Source organism: Grus americana, chromosome 10 (assembly GCF_028858705.1).
Source record: "Grus americana isolate bGruAme1 chromosome 10, bGruAme1.mat, whole genome shotgun sequence".
In the NCBI taxonomy this organism is placed as follows: Eukaryota; Metazoa; Chordata; class Aves; order Gruiformes; family Gruidae; genus Grus; species Grus americana.
Genome location: NC_072861.1, coordinates 16,351,894 through 16,370,890, shown reverse-complemented (window position 1 = coordinate 16,370,890; position 18,997 = coordinate 16,351,894). Strand labels below are relative to the sequence as shown.

The 18,997-nt window shown below is 42.6% G+C and overlaps 1 protein-coding gene across 1 annotated transcript in view; it reads left to right on the top strand.

Annotated features, from left to right (window-relative positions):
- The window catches only part of AGBL1 (AGBL carboxypeptidase 1), a 290,414-nt gene extending 271,668 nt beyond the window's left edge, over positions 1 to 18,746 (top strand). The window contains exon 23 of the mRNA XM_054837473.1: positions 15,363 to 18,746. Coding sequence (XP_054693448.1) covers positions 15,363 to 15,669 — 307 coding nt within the window. The 3' untranslated portion in view covers positions 15,670 to 18,746. The remainder of the gene's footprint in view (positions 1 to 15,362) is intronic.
- The last annotated feature ends 251 nt before the right edge of the window (positions 18,747 to 18,997 follow it).

Here is an 18,997-nt window from a genome sequence, read left to right as displayed (position 1 = left end):
ACTGCTAGAGACCAGGGCATCTGAGGAGGGAATGTACTTCTGTTCTTCACATCTTTCCACCCTCACTGTGTCTGTTCTGTCTTACCCCAGACCTCTCTTGAGTCTCACAGAGGGCCCACTTCCTCGCTGTGGTCTGGACTGAGATTTTCAGTATTCCCACTGGATGGACTTCTGTACCAGCTATTGTTTTGTTCACCTCCATAACCTCGTTTCTACCCTGTGCTTTGGCAGGATCTCTCCTTTTGTTGCCTGCTCAGCCCCATGTCAGGGATGCTCATTTGGGGGCTATCGGTCTCTACTTAGCATCTGTTATCACAGTGCCCTTGCAGCAGACAAGTGCCTTCTTGCGGCACTGTTAGGCGTCCTCCAGGCTACTGCTACTGCTGCTTGTTCAGCGCAGTCAGCCTGTGCTCTGAACCCTCTGAGAGTTTACGATGCACCTCAAAGTCAATCTGGCATACGCCAGAGTTGGTTTGCTCAGTTCATTTTCTCTGTGACCTGAACATGCCCGGTATGCAGGTCCACAGCAATGGAAAGACAAGCACATTAACCTCAGCTCTTCTACAGCACATCCTCCCCACTACAATTAATGCTTTAAAACATTCCTTACCACAAACTGTTGGATTTCCATTCTTGTTATCGCAGGTATTATATTAGGTATATGTTTTATAAATCATTTGATCTAATGCACACTCGTAAAGTCTCACAGAAAGATCTCCACAAACTGGCCTTTAGTTTGCTATTAGGCCCCTTCAGGACCCAAATACTAGTTTGTGGGGAGAAGAGGAGATTATATATATATTTAATGGCTTCAAAAACCAAATGAAATTTGAAATTAGCATTGAACTCTACTATCCATTTCTAGAAATGATGCATAATGTTATCGTGAGAGAATCAAGTGCTTTTACATGGTAGGGGTCAATTGAGTCTTGTTCAGGAAGTTGCCCAAGGGCTCTTGGGTACGACACACTGGGAAAGTGATTAAAACCCTGTCAGATTAAGTGAGAATAGTATTTTTGGTTTTCCCCTTCCCCCTTCATTTCAGTCTTTCCTAGGAGCCAGTTTCTATCTCCGAGGATGTATCTTGTAATAATAATTGCTTGTTATCAGTAGATATTTTCCAGTACAGCAAAGATATCTAAATCCAAAGTCTCCAACTGAGGAAATTGATAGGTCTGAGTTTAAGGAGCGCTAGGTTAATTCATCTCAGAGGAGACCCTCTGGAAGAAGTGAAATGTTAGGCATTTCCTGACCATAGGGAGTAGTGTGGGAGAAGGGTATGCCAAGCTTCCGAGAGGGCAGACCTCGAAAGAAGCAAGGGAATAGACAGCTCAGGAAATTTTCTTCTTCCTTGATTGTCTCCCCACGGACTTCTCTTGCATTGGAGATGTCTAGAACAGCACGAGAAGGTGGAAGGAAGCATCTGTCTGAAGTTAGAGCTGTTGGTTTCTGGTACCTAGCTTTGTTCCCCTGTCATCACAGATCTTTGGACATGTAATTTACCCATTTTGCTTAATGAATTCACCCTTAGCAGCTTAGGTTAATACGCCCCTAATTGTGTGAGTGTATTCAGTCTGGGCTTTTTTCCTCCTAAACTCATAGGAGACGGTTACAGTAAATACGTGTGTATTACAGAAAGGCAACCAGCAGGACCTGCGCCATCTTTCACCAAGACCTGTCTCTAGGAGCATGGCTGGAAAAGGCTGCCTGCGGGATGCCCTGGGTCAGTGTATACAGCCTCTCTGACCTTGCCCTGCCACTTCCCAAGCCCCAGGCTTTCCCAGAACTACGCAAGCAGGCACCGCTCCTCCAGCAATGCCTGCAATTTGCACCATGCCTTGCCATAGTGCCCATCCATGGAGTAAGTGTGTAAAGCTGACGTGAGAAGTGCCATAGGCTCTCACTGCCGTTGTAATTATGATCAAATGATTGTCATTGCACAGCAGTCCTTACTCACTAGCAAACTAATACTCTATGATAAAGAATTAAGGATCTAGGCCTTGTACTTTTGCCAAGTTTTGACACAGGGCATATTTCTTATATCTTACATTCCTTAAAATTGTTCCACTGACTATTCATTGAATTTGGAATTCTTTGCTTCCTGTTCCAAAAATGACAAGATTTAAAGCGGTGTTGTTTCCAGCCTCAGAAATGGCTGCAAAATTAGTGGTGAAGGATGCTGTTCAGGAGTTGAGCTGCTCAGCTGGCATATGCCAGTGCAGCTCCATGCACATCAGCAGATCTTTTCCTGATAAATCATCAGACTGCTTGCCTTGCTCTCAGAAAGCAGTATGGGGTGTTTCAGGCTGCAAAGCTTGTATGTAAAGTAAATGCATTGTTATTTAAAAGTGATTCATATTGTTGGGAAGCCCAGAAAGGTAAGCTGATTGGTGGGTAAGCAATGGAGTGTAATAGCCCTGAGAAAACTGCTGTGTAATAACAGCTTTGATTCCTTGCAGGATAAAACTGTATAATGTTGCCATCCTTCCTGTACCTTTCATGTGGACAGCACTTCGTATACGCTAAGTGTATTACTTTGTCATCTGGACTGATGTCTGGTCTGATACTCCTGGGCTTTGCTAGTCTGCTTGTGAGAAGTATAAAGTTTTCAGACAAAGTTTTAGGCTTAAGGTAACATCTAAATTATAGATTTCTAAAATCGCCTCGGCAGTGTTTCTTGATAGGCTGCTTTTTGAGCTAAGCTGATAACCCATCTTGCCTCAGAGATGCTTTTTTTCCTCCTTGGTACTGAATTACCTGTGTCATGCACCATTAAATCTGACACAGTTTATCTGCAGGTTGGCTGTGCAGAAAAGGAGAAAGTCCAGCGTAAGCCTGGCAAACTCAGGCTAAAGTCAGCGGCAGTCTGACTTGGCTGCACCGGCTCTGCCATCCTGTTATCTCCACCACTGGGAGGGCCTGGGTTCTGCAGCAGCATACACTGTTTTGTTTAAGGGGTTGTGTGTTACCGACACTACAAATGTTATCCTGGGTGTACCCATGTAAAGGTGGTCCAGCAAAAAGGTCTGTAGAGAAAATGGTGTCATCGTGATTTGATGGAGAAGAGGGTAGGAGAAAAGAGACTCTTGCAGTTCAGAGCAGTCAGGAACCCCCCATATGCATTCATGAGTATAACCTTTCCAAATGCAGCCCCCCTGTAAAGTGTGTATTTATATTCTAGCACTTGGGCTTGTGCTGTTTGTACTGGCAAATATAATTTTTGTGGGCTTTTTCAATGCCTTGGGGGACAATTCATGAGCCAGAAGAACTCACGATCTGGTCTTTTCCTGGTGTTTCAGTTCCTGGAATACAGAACCCACCACGAGAAGAGCAGATGTCGCTTTATTTTGGTGCAATAAGCAGCTTCCTGAAGCAAAGAGACAAAATGAGGAGCTAGGAAAACATAAATACAAAGGCAAATGCCAGGAGATACAAGATTTCCTGACTAATGAGGTTTTTGCGTCCAGCGGAACCAGCTTGCACAGGTCCTCAGCCTTTCTTTCCCCAAGCTGGCTGGCTGGCTTTTTCTGCCAGACAGGCTAGCTGGACAGCTTAAAATCAGAGGCCAGACTGGGTACAGAAAATCTGGCAGCTCGCGACGGTTTCTTTCCCATCTGAATAATCTCCCCTTCACTTTTATGCCTTCAGTTGTTTTCAGTACTGCAAGAATTACAACATTTCTCTTTGAAATATGACCTGGCAGCTAATCCTTGGTATTACTGAGCTCCTCTCTCTCCTCCTGATGACAGCAGGAGTCCTGCATCCTCATCATTCCTCCAGCTAAACTCTACATTCCTGTCTGGCAGAATCATGAACACCCACTTCTTTCCCTAATGGATGTGGAAACTTGCTATTTTCTTCTGGCTCTGCCACCATGCCATATGCTTACCATCCATGTAGAGTGATGGAGCCTTCCGTGTCCACGTTATTCAGGAATCGGGGCAAAGAGAGAAAAGCAGTTTGCCCAAAGTGACTGCAAGCCCACCGACTATAGAACCCATATCTTTCAAACAGGAGTGTTTTAACCTCATGATTCAATTTTCCCTTGATGCACAGTCTGACATACCTTTTCAGTCACTCTGCACACAAGAACTGACCTTTTATCTTTTTTTAGTTATAAATCTGAGGGTGGTGTTAAATGCTCACGGTGGTTCTCTATGAAGTGATGGTTTCACTGCACTGCAAGCTGTGCTCTAATTTGCCCCATCAATCCAAATACATATCTTATTTTGATTAAACAAATACTTTTGTCAGTTTATGTTGCTTCAGGTTTCACTCAGAATATGCTTGCTTCCGTGATGTGTTAGTATTCTTCTAAGAATTTTAGTGGGAATTTATATATGCATATATAAATATATACACACATCTTGACATACAGAAAAAGTAAGAAAATGTAATTGCAACTTTTAGGTAAAAGACATAGAACATTTTGGCAGGCATTTGAAAATTGATTTTTATAAAATATTCAGGAAATACTCATGTTAACAGAGATTTTAAAAATCGTTCCCTGCTGGGAATTGATAGATGCTACAAGTTACAAATGAAAACAGCATCTCACTGTTATACAGGTGAAACATTATTAAATACCTACAACAGGAACACAGAAAAGTATTAGGAAATCTACTGAACAACAAACAGCAATGGCAACTTTTATATATGCTTCACTATGTTCTTTTTGCAAGGTGATGCTGTCTCCTTAGAGCAAATGGTTCTTGTTTTTTTTCCTCTTTCCTCTGTTTACTGGGAGTCATATGTTCCTGGCTGGTAGGTCCTTCTGGCACAAAGAATCCCTTTAAAACCTGTTTGAGTTCTGAGGTAGGATAAAGGTGGTATTTCATGTTTGTGTCAGCCCTCCATGCCTATCGTTTTTCTTGTGTGCTAAACCACTGAAATTCATCCTTGCAATTCCTGACAGACAAATTTTAGGAGGCAGGGAGAGCATAATGAAATATTTGCTATTCTTCATGAAACATCTGGCAGGGCTTTGGCAAGATCAAGGAATTAGCAAGAGTTGCCACTTATGTGCTGTAGCTGACATTTTTTGTTGTCCTTAATGGAGTCCAAAGCATATGCAAATCAGCTGCATAATGAGTGAGGTTAAGCAAGGTTTTGGATTTGGTTCCATATGGTGTTAAAAACATAATTGATCAGAATGTTTTGAAATATATTGAACATGAGTGTTCAGATTTGTTTTATCTGAATCTCATTATGTCTGAGAAAAGATTTAGGATGAGGGCAGAGGCTAAAGTTTTAACCTGGATCTATTATCGGTTATCTATGATCACACATACTTCATCAGATGTTTCTGCTATAAACCCCACTTCAATTTGCTTTAAAGGCAAGATAGATTTCTTTGACCTTGCCTTCTCTGCCTTTTATTCTTATAGGTACACACACAAAGATTCTCTCTCTCTCTTTCCTAATTATGATATCAACTAAACGCACTTCTTCTCCACAGGAAAGGATAAGAGAACAAAAGTTATGTATTAGTCTCAGAACTTGTTGCACTACAGGAAGTTTCTCGGATCAGTTATGATGAACATCCCTAGAATGAGATGTATAACTTTTAGGGGGATTACGATTTTGCAGATTTGTGTTGGATTAGTTTCAAGAAATCTGTGATAACATAGGACCTCATAGAGATGAAGTTGCTTTGAGAGCTGGCCACGTTGACTAATGTCTGTCAGCTGGAATCTTTAAGGCATCAGTGCTTTGCCGTCATGTTGGCCTTAAATTAATTGTTTTCAGTATGCTCCAGAAACTGTTTTCTGTGACTCTTAAGTTGAGATTTGCCTGAAGGCTTTCCTTAAAAGCAGAATCCAGTGGTAAAACATCTGTTGAACCCCCCAACATGATGCCATACCTTCTCCCCTCTCTGGATACTCGAGAACCAGAATCATTCTTTTTACCAGAGCTCAGTACTTTTAGTCCCGATCATTGTTTACCTGTTTGAAGACACATGATTGTGAAAGAAAAGAGAGCTATGCAGAAGGGTTTCTAAAACAGTCATTCCCTACTTTAAAAGGTACAAGAATGTGTCAGGTTCTTGTGGAACAGGAATATGTCCACATTTCCCTACTGAGAATCCAAGATCTTAACTTTGCCTAAACAGTCTTGCTTTTAGCTTCTAATTTAAGCCGTTGACAACACTTCATGTTTTAGCCAACCATTTCTGCCTGCCTGTTGACCATCCTAATATATCTCAAGTCCTACCCAGATGGTCTAAGTCCTGCTTCAGGTGACCTGCTGCTTTTTCAACACTCACCTGAAGACTCAAGACAAAGAACTGGTTTGCCCTGGTCAGTAGCCAGCTCTTTCCCTGAGGTTGCTTCCATTTGAATGCAATAGCATCAAGGTTCAGTGATCATCTATCGTTATCTCTGATAGCTGTAGGAGGATCTCCTGAGACGTTCTATGTCTTGTAATGAAAATTGTGCTCTGAATACAGAGCAAAGCATGTAATTGTGTGGATATGTAGGTGTGTGGGTGTCTGAGTGTATACATCTGTATGTGTAACTTAGTTATCTATCTGTAAGGAAAGATAGGTAAGGGATGGTGATCTACTTGGTGTGTTTGTATAGACAAATTTACATATATGCACACACATATACTCATATGGCATAGATAGATTCTCTGAAACATCAGAGTGGTTATCGGCCAAAAATAGATTTTCATGAAGAAAAGCTAGCAACCAAGAGGTTGCTTTCTTCTCCGAGGGGTGCAGTGGTTGGAATTTAGTCATTTACAGCAGTTATTAATTCAGTCCAGTAGTCAGATGTCTGTCTGTCATCTGGTGTGCAAGCAAATATTTGCATGCATAGTTATCTGACCCAAAAAATACCCTGTACATAAAACAGATATGTAACTAAAACACAGTCTAGACATGTCTTGGCCATCTTAAAACATTTTGCTTTCAAAACCCCAAATCCTTTAAGTCTCTCAGAGAGAACTAAGGGATATATACATATGGAACTTGGACTTTTGAAATTAAATATATAGAACCAATTACAAAACTTGGATGAAGTCAGTGGAATTATGTGAAACAGCACCAAGGGAAACAAGAACCCAGGAGAACCTGCATGCCTTTACATTATTTATCCTCAACAGTACAAATTTTCAGCATCTAAGCCAAAATCTTTCCCCATTTCTTTCCCCCTCTACGGTGCCAATGTCTCAATTACTGGAAGCACCCTAAAGCAATTACAAGGATTCCAATAATCTTCTTGTGTTACTGTGGCTGGACTGCTAAGTATCATCAATAACCTGATTATCATTTTGAGAAGAAATTGCTTGAGGTAGAGACACTGTGAGAAAAGCTCCCAAACACTTTCAAAATCATATTTTCAGCAACTCTTACATTATTCAGTGTCCTAATGAGTTCTGTTAGTCTTAGTAAATACCTTTCCATACAGAGGGACTTGACTGCTCATATTTCTCAGGAAGCTTAAACTATAGAAAGCCAAAATGTTATCTGGTTTGGAAACATTCCTTTTTATTCTTAAACTCAGAGTAAAATCCAAGCCACTGACAGTGCTGCCTGGTGGATAGATGTTATCCCATCTATTTGATGTCACCCATCTTATATTTCTTGTGTTTATCTCCCATTTTTAATGAATGTAACAAGATCACAATGGATGAGATTTTAAACCATTTACTGTTAGTTGCTTCATTGGAACTGGCCATACATTTCTGTTCAGTGTAAGGCTGCAACATCCAGCCAAAGGTAGCAAAACATACCAATGAGGTGTCTCACAGGTACTCGTTGGATAGGAACCTCTAATTGATTTCAACAGCAAACATGAGTTGGGCTGCCTGAGTGCTGGTCCAAAGCTGATGCTATGTGATTTTGTTCCCTTAAATAAACACCAAGTTGTAGTGTAATATGGATCTAAAGAGCAAGACCAGGACTATGGTTCACAAGACACTCTAACGCAGGCTCAGTCTCCCAGCGGTGCGTGAATATATCATGTGCCTTCTTATAAAGGTCTTCAACTTGCTTAAAATCTGTGTTCCAGGGCTTGAGCTCTGGTGTCCAGGAGTCTGGCTCAAATCTCAGGAACATCGGGCTGTGCAGATATAGGCAGTCAGGACTCAAGTTGTCTTCAGGGATGTCTCGTGTTGCCATGGAGTTCCCTCAGTGCTGGATGCCAGTTTTAGGTGAATAAACTGTTCCATGCTTGTGCAGAGTGGCTGAACTCGTTTGGGGTGACTGAAATTTAGCAGCTTTGCACAGTATGTCTGTGGAGATACAGCCACAATTTGCCATGTTTATGCCCATGCTTAGGTTCATCTTTAACTAACTTCTCATCATATGCAAGTGGAAACTTTACTCAGTACCCTGATTTAGCTTTTCAGTGCTGATGGGGATGCAGCTGCTTTGTTCATGTCTGCCTTCCCAAGCAGCAGATTTATAGGGTTTTAGTGTTTCGTCCAAGCCAGGCACTGCACTGTGTGCAAGAGTGCATCATCACAAACCAAAGTGAATACAGAAGTTCACAAATCTCTCCTAAAGTACACACAGGAGGTTCTTTCATGTGCTGAAATGTAAATGTACTAAAGAAAAAAAAAGACAAAACCTAAGAACTGTTGAAGGGTGAGAGAAGGAAAACTAGTTATCTTCAGGGTCTGCACCAACTGTCATAACTCCATTTCGTGGCTGACTTGTATCTGTTCAAGTCAGTGGGTTTTATTAATGCTTGCAAGCCTACAGCTATAAGGATGCTAAAGACGCAATGTTAGCCCAGCACTGATATATAGATTGGTTCTCCATTAGGAAGAAATTAATGAGTGTTCATAAGTCTGAATCCACAGCCTTTGGCTTCTCACCAGCTTTTCCATCCTGCAAGTCTAAACACCAGCTCATGTGAATCTTAGTGGTTAGCATTAGAAACATGCCTGGATTTGACCTGAGATATCTGGAATCCAGAAATGTCATGTAATGTCAAGCTAGTACCCTCCAAATGGGAGAACAAAGCCCGCTTGTCCTCTTTACCAACTCACCTTTCACAGAAGGATCAAAGCTGTACCAGTGATGTGATGTAATTCAATTAAATGCAGTTCTTCATATTCATATAAAGCTTTTCCATTTCCCAACCATGTGTAATGAGATGTGTGTACTCAACATCTCATCTGCTCTTACAGCACTCATCAGCCATCTTCTCACCCATGAGCAGAAGGGAAACAGTCCTTCCTGAGAAGACTAAGAGAGCTTCTGCTAGATGCAAGTAAAATGCTGTCCAGGGCTAAACTGTTGCAAGCCTGAATGAACATTAGGGGACAGTATTGGCCAGGAGTCAGCCTGTTTCTTGCTCTTCATGCTCTCCTTTATTTACAAGTTGCCTTCCCTTCTCTCTAAATGATAAAGCCCCGCCTGCTCCTTACTTATCTAACTGGTGCACCAGACATCCATTTTTAATCTGGCCAAATCAATTATAAATATTACAGCCTACAATTACCCTGGGAACTCCTGAAAAACTAATTAGTACAAGTCTTAGCAATGAATTACACCTTTCTCTTGGCTATTTGCAGCAGGAAAAAAAACCCCAACAAAACAGCCTACACTCAAAACAAGACCAAACATCTCTCAGCCATAGCAAACAGAACTCAAGGCAGTGTTTAATTACGTTCATGTTGTTCGTGAAAGGATGGGCCACGGTGGGCTGAAAGCCAGGGCACCTGGCATTGCCTTGGGCTTAGCACGCATTTTCTCAGGAGATGTTGTAAGATGTAAAAGTCCTTGGCAAAGAGACTTTGGAAAGGGAAGTCTCGTGGGAGCCTACAAAGTTCATATCATTATTGTTTACTGTGTAGCAGCAAAGGAGCCGAACGCAGTAGTTCCTTAAGCTGGAGCCATCTTACATCAGTGCCTAGCTGATTCCCTCCCTTGGTGAGGTCAGGGACTAAATAGAGCCTTGTCTGGCTTTCCTCAGGCAGGAGGGGAAGCCAGGCTGCTGTCTGGGGAGCTCCTGAATTGAAGAGATCAAACTGGAAAGTCATTACAAGGTGTGCACCGCACCTCGTAGCAAGTGAATCAAGACGCTAAGGGCAGATTAAAGCCTTTCTTCATTGGCATCTTGTTGCTGTGGTGTATTTCTTACAGGTGTAATCACCTAAAAGCATCATAGTTGTTTCATTTATGTCCTAAAATACTACTTTATGAAGCTATTAAAGGCAGAATTGTACTCTGGGATAACTGCAAATGTGTCTGCTTAAGATTCATTTTAGATTCATTACAAGACTTCAGAAGCAGCGTTCCTGTAAAATACTTTTAATAAAACATATGGATTCCTCAAAAGCAAAACTGTGCAAGACCACACACCCTTTTCAATTCAGTGACATAGGTGGAATTTTAATGTCAAAAAAAAGAAGGGCGAAGCAATCCCAATTCACTGCAGAGAGGGCAGCATATGTTTAAAAGCTGCAGGACATTTTACGTTCCAGCCTGTATATAACTTCATACAATTGGTAAAACTTGGTTGGAAAAGAATGAGATTCCCCTTCTGTGGAGGTGGTAACTGTGCTCAGGGAACTTGCTGGGGTCTCCAATCCCCGCTTGAGTGGAGAAAAAGCGCACCCTTCTTTCAGGTGAATGCTGTAGTTGCTGAGAACTTGGCTTGTTTAGATCAGACATAAATCTTTTTTTTTTTTTCTGTTTTCTCACAGAGAAATGTCTGACATCTTGAAAAATTTCAAGAAAGCTATTTCCTGCCTTATTTAGTCTATGAACTATCTCAGAGATGTGCTTGGCTCCTTATACACAGCTATATCCCTGCATTGAGCAGCTTCCAAAGGATTGGGACATATCATGATGGAAAGAACGTTTAGGGAAAGGACAAAATAGGGTTACAGACAGGGTGATTATGCAGCTACTGGGATGTTATTTTTCACTGCAGAGAGAAGATGAAGACATGTTTGCTTGTTTGTTGATACATTCTTCCTTGGTAGTCATTGGTATGTCCATGACCCCAGTGGTTCAGACTTAGCTTTTTCCTCCTTTTTGTGCAAAGCATTTAACCACTCGCTTCCTAGATTCACTGTGGCAAAACTGCAGCAAATTTCACAAGAGCGAGAGGAGCAATATGAAAAAAAAAGTAAACGCTCCATTTCCTTCTTTAATGCACTGCAACTGCGAGGTCTGTCAAGTGAAGGTCTGGCAGCAGCCCTGAACAATACTCACAGATTCCCTAAGAGGGACAGTTGTCAATGCCTGTTCTTTCCAGCAGGAAAAAATAAAACACATTCTATTTTGAGCCAGTCAGTAGAATACACAGAGAGTGAGTGACCCGCCACACAAGCAAAATATGGGTGAAAAATCCCAAGAAATTACTTGGGACATCTCTAGTTTTTCTCCATGTCCTGGAAGTGTATGCACAGGTGAAGGAGTGCTATGTATGGAAGAGAGATCATCAGTCATCCCCACGTACAGCATGTAGCTGTAGCTTATCAACCACAACTATAGACTGTCCTTTGTTACGTGCAGTTCAGCAGGACAGCTGACTTGCGAGGTTTCTGTCTGGCCGTGACCTATCAGGTAGGCTGACTTAGAATGACGAGTTTGCAGGAAGCACGTGGAAGAAGTGTTTTTCAGTCATACCAGAAAGCTCCAGGTATGCTGACATGTAAGGAGGGACTGGGCTCCCTTCTCCATCTCTTCGTGTTAAGTCAGCAAAAGACCTGAGTTATTCTACAGAGTACCAAAGCTTGCTTGCTTTCCAAAACCAAGCAAACACACACACCCACATACAGAAGTTGAACTAATTAAGATCGAGTCATATCTCAATAAATATGCAAATTAAAAATCAAAACAAAGAAGTTCTATTTATCACATCATAAAGTTGCAAATCGCTGGTTTGGTTCCCATCGGCTGGAATAGATGAGGGCTACAAGGCTGTAGGTTTGGAATTAGTAGATCAACCAACATGTGTACATGTTTCATTGTGATAGCTGGGGGACTGTTGGCTGTAGATAAATTACTAGCCTTCCCTCCCCCTCTTCTGTACTGCGTTCACGTTCAGTGGTATTCGTAGACTATATTTGTCTTGGAGTTCTCTAATGTAATGTCATTGGTTTTCCTCATTGTTTACCTTCTGTAAGACAACATCATTATTCTTTGGTAAATCTGTTTCATGTCCCCTGGGGTTTTTCTCTTTTGGTTTTGGGTTTGTTTGTTTGTTTGTGGTTTGGGGTTTTTTTTTTTTTGGGGGGGGGGGGGCGGGGAATGCTTTTGCAGCTTTTAAAAATCAGATGAAAAATAAGAAACAAAAATACCGAGGCCCTGCCCCTGACAAAAAACCCCACAACTCTTTTTTGGAAAAGAAAGCAAGCCACACCTTCTGCAGTGGTATGCAATAGCCTAGATGTTGGCATTTCTGCTCATTACCATGTTTCACCATTTGCATTCTCTCCTAACGGAGCTGGTCTTTGCAATGTGAAGAAGCAGCATGTAATGACTTCGGAGCTTTGTTAGTGGGACTCCAGCTGGCTCCCTAACATGCTGTGTGCTGCCACCTCTCCTCTTTCGGAAGAGGACCTTCTGGTTTGAACTAGCCCATTTGTATTGCTTTGCTATGTGTTTTAAATCCTCCCGCAGCAGAAAGCAAATTATCGGGATGGAAAATTCCACATAGTAGAGAGATGTAGCTGGTTTGTAGAGTTTGGTAGTGTGATAAAGAGCCTTTCAACTTTTAAGTCACCAGTGTGATTACAGTCTGTGTCGGCAGCGAGAGGAAGTCGGTACCATCTATTTGCTGTTCGGTAGCTCGTTATGTGGTTTGTGGTGGTGGCATCAATCCAGTGGGTATCAGTCCAAATTGGAGAAACCACTACTAAGGTCAGTGCTAATTGGCTTGCTCGTTCACTGTCACAGCAAAGGAGCAAAGGGCAGAACAAACCAGGAAGAAAGACTTCTTTCCTGACTTCTAAGCGTGGTCTAGGCACATCCTCACATGTGGGGAACCTCTCTCTGCAGTATACCTACCCAAGTACTGAATTGTCACGGTCTTGGTGTTTTCTGTACTATGCATGTAAGCAACATGACAGCACCCATCTTGGAAGGCAGAGCTTTTGAAGTCCATTACAAAGGTTTTATGCATAAATACTTGCTTCCTAACAACTGCCCCTTCAGTCTTCAATGTAAGGAAATGGTGGTTTTGTGTGTTTTCTTTTTTCATTCTGTGATTGTCGGCTTCCAGATTTCCCTCCCATAGTAAAGTGCTGTTGTGCTAGAACTCATTTTCCTCTTTTCGTCAAAGATACAGTCCTAAAAACATTTAAGTTACCAAAAAGTTCAGAAGGTCCTCTGTTATTTGGTTTCCCAGCTTTGAGTAATAATAGGGATTTTTTTATCCTTTTGTTATCCTTTTAATGCAAATGTTTGACCTTAAGTTCCTAGATTGCAAACTGAATTGTTCCATCTGTAAAATATCAGTGAGTTGGGTGGCAGCTATGCTCTGTCCCAATGGCATTAGCAGCTCCTCCCAAACATAGAAGTGCAATATTGAAAGTAGATACGCTTTGGTTCTTTTTGATTGCAAAGCCGAAAGAGAAAAGCTTATAAATGAAAAATCTAGTTCCCCTGAGTTTAGTCAGCTTTGAGTGTTATCATGGGTACTTGGTATAATGGTAAGTCATACCATGCCTGCATATGAGAAAAAAAAAGAAAAAAAAAAGAAAAAGAACTAAAACCACTGGTCAGACTCAGTAGAGACCATTGTTTGTTGCTGTTTGTGCTGAGAGGATTGTCCTGGTTTGTTTGTTTTGTTTCATGTCACATACTCAATTTCAGTATGAGTTGTTCTTGACCCAGATTTCTGCACAGACTGAAGTGAAGCCAGGAACTGTAAAAGTGCATAATTATTCTTTTATTTATTTTTTAAGCTGTACAGCTCTATTAAGCTTTCAGAGAATACTTTATACCCAGCCTTTGAAGTAAACTAAGCCAGAGAAGAAGTGGGATGACACTGCTCGTTTCTGCTTGCAGAGCAGTCTGTATACAGTTAAGATCTGGAGTCTCAAAGTTAGGAAAATCTTAGGCCTTTTTTGGAGTGCAGAAGAGAGAAGGGATCAATACATCCAAAAGCAATACTTTACACCTTTGGTATGTTCTGAAACCTCAGATGCTGGCACTGCTGTGAAACAGCTGAGAGCTGGAAGATTATTCCGGTTACTGACATGTAAATGAGCAGACCACACATTAAAGCTGTGTATGCTCCATCTGCCAAGCCATTCATTCTTCCCAACTTGGGACAAATTAGAAACTCTGGCCCAGTGGTGGAAGATTATTATTCCTTTCCCAGTCCCCCAAAGCAATACATTCCCCTGCTTTGAGTCTGATTGAAAACACTGACCTGGAGGTGAAAAACACAGGATCTGTCCCTCTGATTCATCCAGACTGACCCAGGCAGCAGTGAAACCACAGGCTGCTTTCTGGTCTCGAAAAATTGCCCAGCTGCCCTCCTGGGCTAAGGGCCAAATGGGAACCGGGCGGCTAGATAGGAGGAAGAGCCTGTCCCCCAGAGCCACCTAGTCTAGTGGTTACAGTTCTGCCATAAATATTGCTTTAGGCTAACCTAATGCAATGTAAATTGAAAGTGGACATGTAAAGAAAGCCCCTGACCATTCTGTAAGTACATGGCAGGAGGCTAAGGTGGGGGAATCTGCCCTTCTGAGAGCTGGATGATGGAGCTGTGACATCCTTTTAGAGCCTTTCCTAAGCCATTCAGACTTGCCTCTGAATTTAGCCCTTCCTCAGGAAGATGTGCTGTCAAATCTTTTTCATGCTCCTTCAAAAGCACAAGCACTGCTGATGTTTCTGCTCCTGTTGGAGTCAGTGTGCTCGAAGATCCGAGAGCCCCCGTTTTTTGTTTGCGCTGCCTTTTGTTAGCAGTGCTCTGAGCTTGCACGTTACAGGAGGAAGAGATACCAAAGCACTTCAACTACCTGGATTAATTTGATCTTACACTAAATGTGGAACTACAGCCAGGTGGATGATGATTAAACCAGCAACCTTCTGGAAACAGAATACCTCCTGCTCTACTATATTTCAGCTTCTGTAACCTTGTAAGTGCCTCAAGGCACGAATGGTGTTGTCTGTATATAAGCACTCAGTTTCTGTATAAGCAATAGCAGTAATAGTGATAACAATAATAATGTGTTTCTCCTGTGAGGTAGGGAAGCATCACTCTTCATTTTACAGATGGCGAAACAGACACAAAGACATACAGGATCTTGCTTAGTGCCATCTCATGTCTTATTAGCAGAGCCAGGATTGAACGCAGGAAACACATTTCCCTGTTACTTGCTCTTCCCCCAAAGAACACACCCTCCTTTGATGACGGCCAGTCTCTCTTGTGATTTTTCTGCAGAAGCTGCAACAACAGCAACCTGGAGACTGATGATGAACCTCCTTGTGTGGAAGAAATCGATTATAATACTGACAGTTGCTCTGATGGCGAAGGGGACTTCTCAGAGCTAGACCAGGAGATCCAGGAGTGCCTCTCGTGGGCAGAAGGGGAGACAGAAGATGAGGAAGTGACCATGGGACAGACATGCAGCTCCAAGGCTCTCAGAGGGCTCTACATTTCCAGCCAGCCAGCATCCAGCAGTACGGCTCTCCCTCTGCGTTCAACAGCGCTTGGGGTGTACAGTGGGTTCGAGAGCAGCCCTGCGTGAACAAGGCTTTGACTTGCAGAGCAGTAAGCAAATGGGTTACTGCTCATGTTTGCCTGTTTGCCAGCTTTCAGCATCCCTCCCAGATGTGTCGCTCCAGTTCTGAATAGAAAATTGACTGTATGTTTGTGTAATTTGCATACATATATATATTGAGAATGACTCCTTTTGCTTCGTACACAAGGCAGAGCGAGGGGCCACTGGCCCTGATGGTACTATATGAGAACATCATCCATTCCTAAACATAATCTCCAGTTAACACGGCTGCCTCTAGTATGTGGTTTCATACAGATTGACCTGAGGAATGGTATTCTGAGGCCAAGGAACCAGAGATGATTCTCCTTTTCCTAGTTTAAGCTCTTTCTATGGGAAGCAGCCTTTGCCTGGAAGAGTGACAGTTACCGATGCCTTTGGCCAGAGCTCTCCATTGCCATTCATTTCTCTTGAGGTGTAGAGCATGTATCCGCTTTCTGCCTGATCAGAATTTTTACAGTGTGTTCAACAGGTTGGGCCAGGCTGTGCATGTGTCTGAGCTGGTCATACCTCAGCAACAGTGTGGGAGATGCAGTGTGCCATAGTAAGGAAAGCACCAGTGACAGCACAGAGCAGTCCTCTGGAAACCTGGGCTAAATTCCTCTCTTTGCTGCGCTGGAATGAACTAGTCCAGCGTAATCTTAGTTGAGTCACTTCATGCTTGAACTGATGGGCCTAAGTGTAGAATTTGTTTCACAGATGCTGTGAAGTTTTGGGTTTTTTCCTGTGAGACATCCTTCCAGCTAAGAGAGTACAGATAAAATAGTTCATCCTGGGGAACTAGAGCTACTGTTAGGAGTGAGAGGGATTTGGGGCATTTTGAGGAGAAAAACATGTTCTCCTGAGGTAGCCAGGGGTCCCCCAATATTCTGTCAATAGATTAGTGATGGTGACAATATCGAAAAGTGAATTTAGCCCGAGCATCAGTCCTGTGACTGATTATTCTTTGTTAGTTTTATTATGATGCCACTAAGGAAACATAGTTAATGGAACAGGACCTGATTGTGCCAGACAGTAATATAGTAGAAGACATTACTGGTAGGTTATATATAGGACATGTTCTACCAGTGACTCCCATAACAGAGTCAGAAAAGCTGATCCTTTGATCCCAAAATGGAGAAAAAACAGATTTCTCCTGAAATTGCCTGCAAACACAGATCCCAATTCCTGAAAACCCAACACAGACTGAGAACCCACGCGTGTGCTTGACGTCCCTAAAGCATGAAGCCCACACCACCACATCTCCCACCTCATATTGCCTGAACTTCTCCTGTGTCTAAGACTCTGCTGCTGCAAATGGGGAATTGCCCTGAACCCAAATGGTACTAATTGCACAATGCAAGAAGTTCCCAACTCTGTCACTACTTTATTAGGCTTGAGGACAAGGATGAATGTATAGTGTGTTGTAGCATTACAGCCTATAAGCTGCCATTACCAGTGATTATTATTATTAATATTGATGCGTGACTAAAAGCACCATGTCATCCTCTGATCTTTATGCTGTTTGTGGAAAGAATTCCTGGTGCAGAATGAGGTTTTCTCTGATGCATTTCTGAACACCTTTCTCCAGAGTATTTAGACGTATTTTCCAGCAGGAGCTTGCTCTTTGGAGAAAGAGCTTCTTCCTGTCCTGCTGGGTTTTCAGTATCCAGGTGTTTTAAAGTCTTCACCAGCACGTAAGAGTTCTCTGTGTCTCTAGCTCTCTCTTAATGGTGCTGCTCAAAAGGCAGGCAGCTTGGGTCCTTAGAAGCTGAGCTTCTTAGAACAAACTAATTCATTAGGTATGGTGTGTGTTCTCTACAGATGTCCTGTTCTGCTTGCTTTAGTGTGCAGCTTGTTGCACACAATACTGAATTTTCATAAAAGGTGGGCTCACAGGAATGGACACAAGAGGTAAAACAGGTGTTCCCATTACAATAGTTTGTATAACATTGCTTCAAAGCTTATTAATAAAAAATGATATATGTGTGTAGTTAAGTTCAAAATCCAACATTCGTATGCATGACAAAAAACTCACACCGTGCTAGGTCCGGACTGCAGCATACATGGGCCATGCTGTAGGATCTCCAGCATTCGGCACATCCCCAGGACACAGGGCAAAAAATACCGTTGTACATATATGTGTCTGTAGATGTGCATGTAAACATCCAGAGCTGCTTTTCTCTCCCTTGCTGCGTCTGTACCAATGCCCTGCCACAACAGTAACTGGGCAGTGCTTACCAGGGCTTGCGAATGGTACACCGTATTGCAAGGGGGAAAAAAAGTCTTCTTAAATCAGCATTTTTCTTAACGAGACACCAATATTTTGGCTATAAATACTATAGGCCTGTCTCGCCTTCTAGCTGTTTCATTCTGAATTTCTTAAGCGAGGGAGAATTCAGTTCAGTGGGAAAACTCTGCCCTAGTTGTGATTCCTTGAATCAATAGACTGCGGGAGAGTTGTCTTAATATAATAAAAGCAGAGATGTAGTTTCCATGCCATGTTTGAAGCCAGATGTATATGAGCAGTTCCACTGTTTCACAGATCCCTGTGCTAGGAGCTACAGGAGGTAGATTCGGGTGTTTCCAGTGTCTGGGATCCAAGTGCAGCAGCTGAGATGGGAGCAAAGTGACCATGCACATCAACCACACCTGCATAAATGCTGCTCTGCAATATGAACAGCCTGGCCAAGTCTTCTCCCTGGCAGCTTCCCATGTTTTTGCCAAACAACTTGTCAGCAAGTGGTGAGGATGCTGCAGAAGGCAATGGCCAGGCGAACCCCCCAACCCAAGGGTACCCAGCCTGCTGCCAAGAAGGTGGGAGCAGAGGAAGTACAGCAAGAGGGTTGGGTGACCGACCAGTTGGGAATGGCACCTGGAAAGTTCCAGCAGAAGCAGTTTTGTGGGCTGTCTCGTTTCTTCCAGGAACTTCTACGGGGAGTAGACACTCTTCTTCTTTTGACAGACCTCTAGAGGTCAGGAGAGGGCCTCCATTGTGCACCGCTCTCTCCATGCTATTAAAATTCTCCCTGAGTCATGGTAATTAAGCAGAACTAGGCTCTGCACAGAGGAACGGAAGTGCATTGACTTTAATAAAACAGAGTGTAAAACAACTTTAGATTAACTCCAGCCTTGTTTATTCTTGCACACTTGTAATTCTGGTTTGGTATTTCCCCAGTGAATGGAGCCGTTGTCCCCTGCGCTGAGGCAAGTCACCTCACTTCAGCCTGCTAAGTGCTGAGCAGCGAGGCCAGTGCCTTTTCTTGCTGTCGCTAGCTAATCCCTAAGAATTTGGAAACAGCCGATGGAGAAAGGGAGG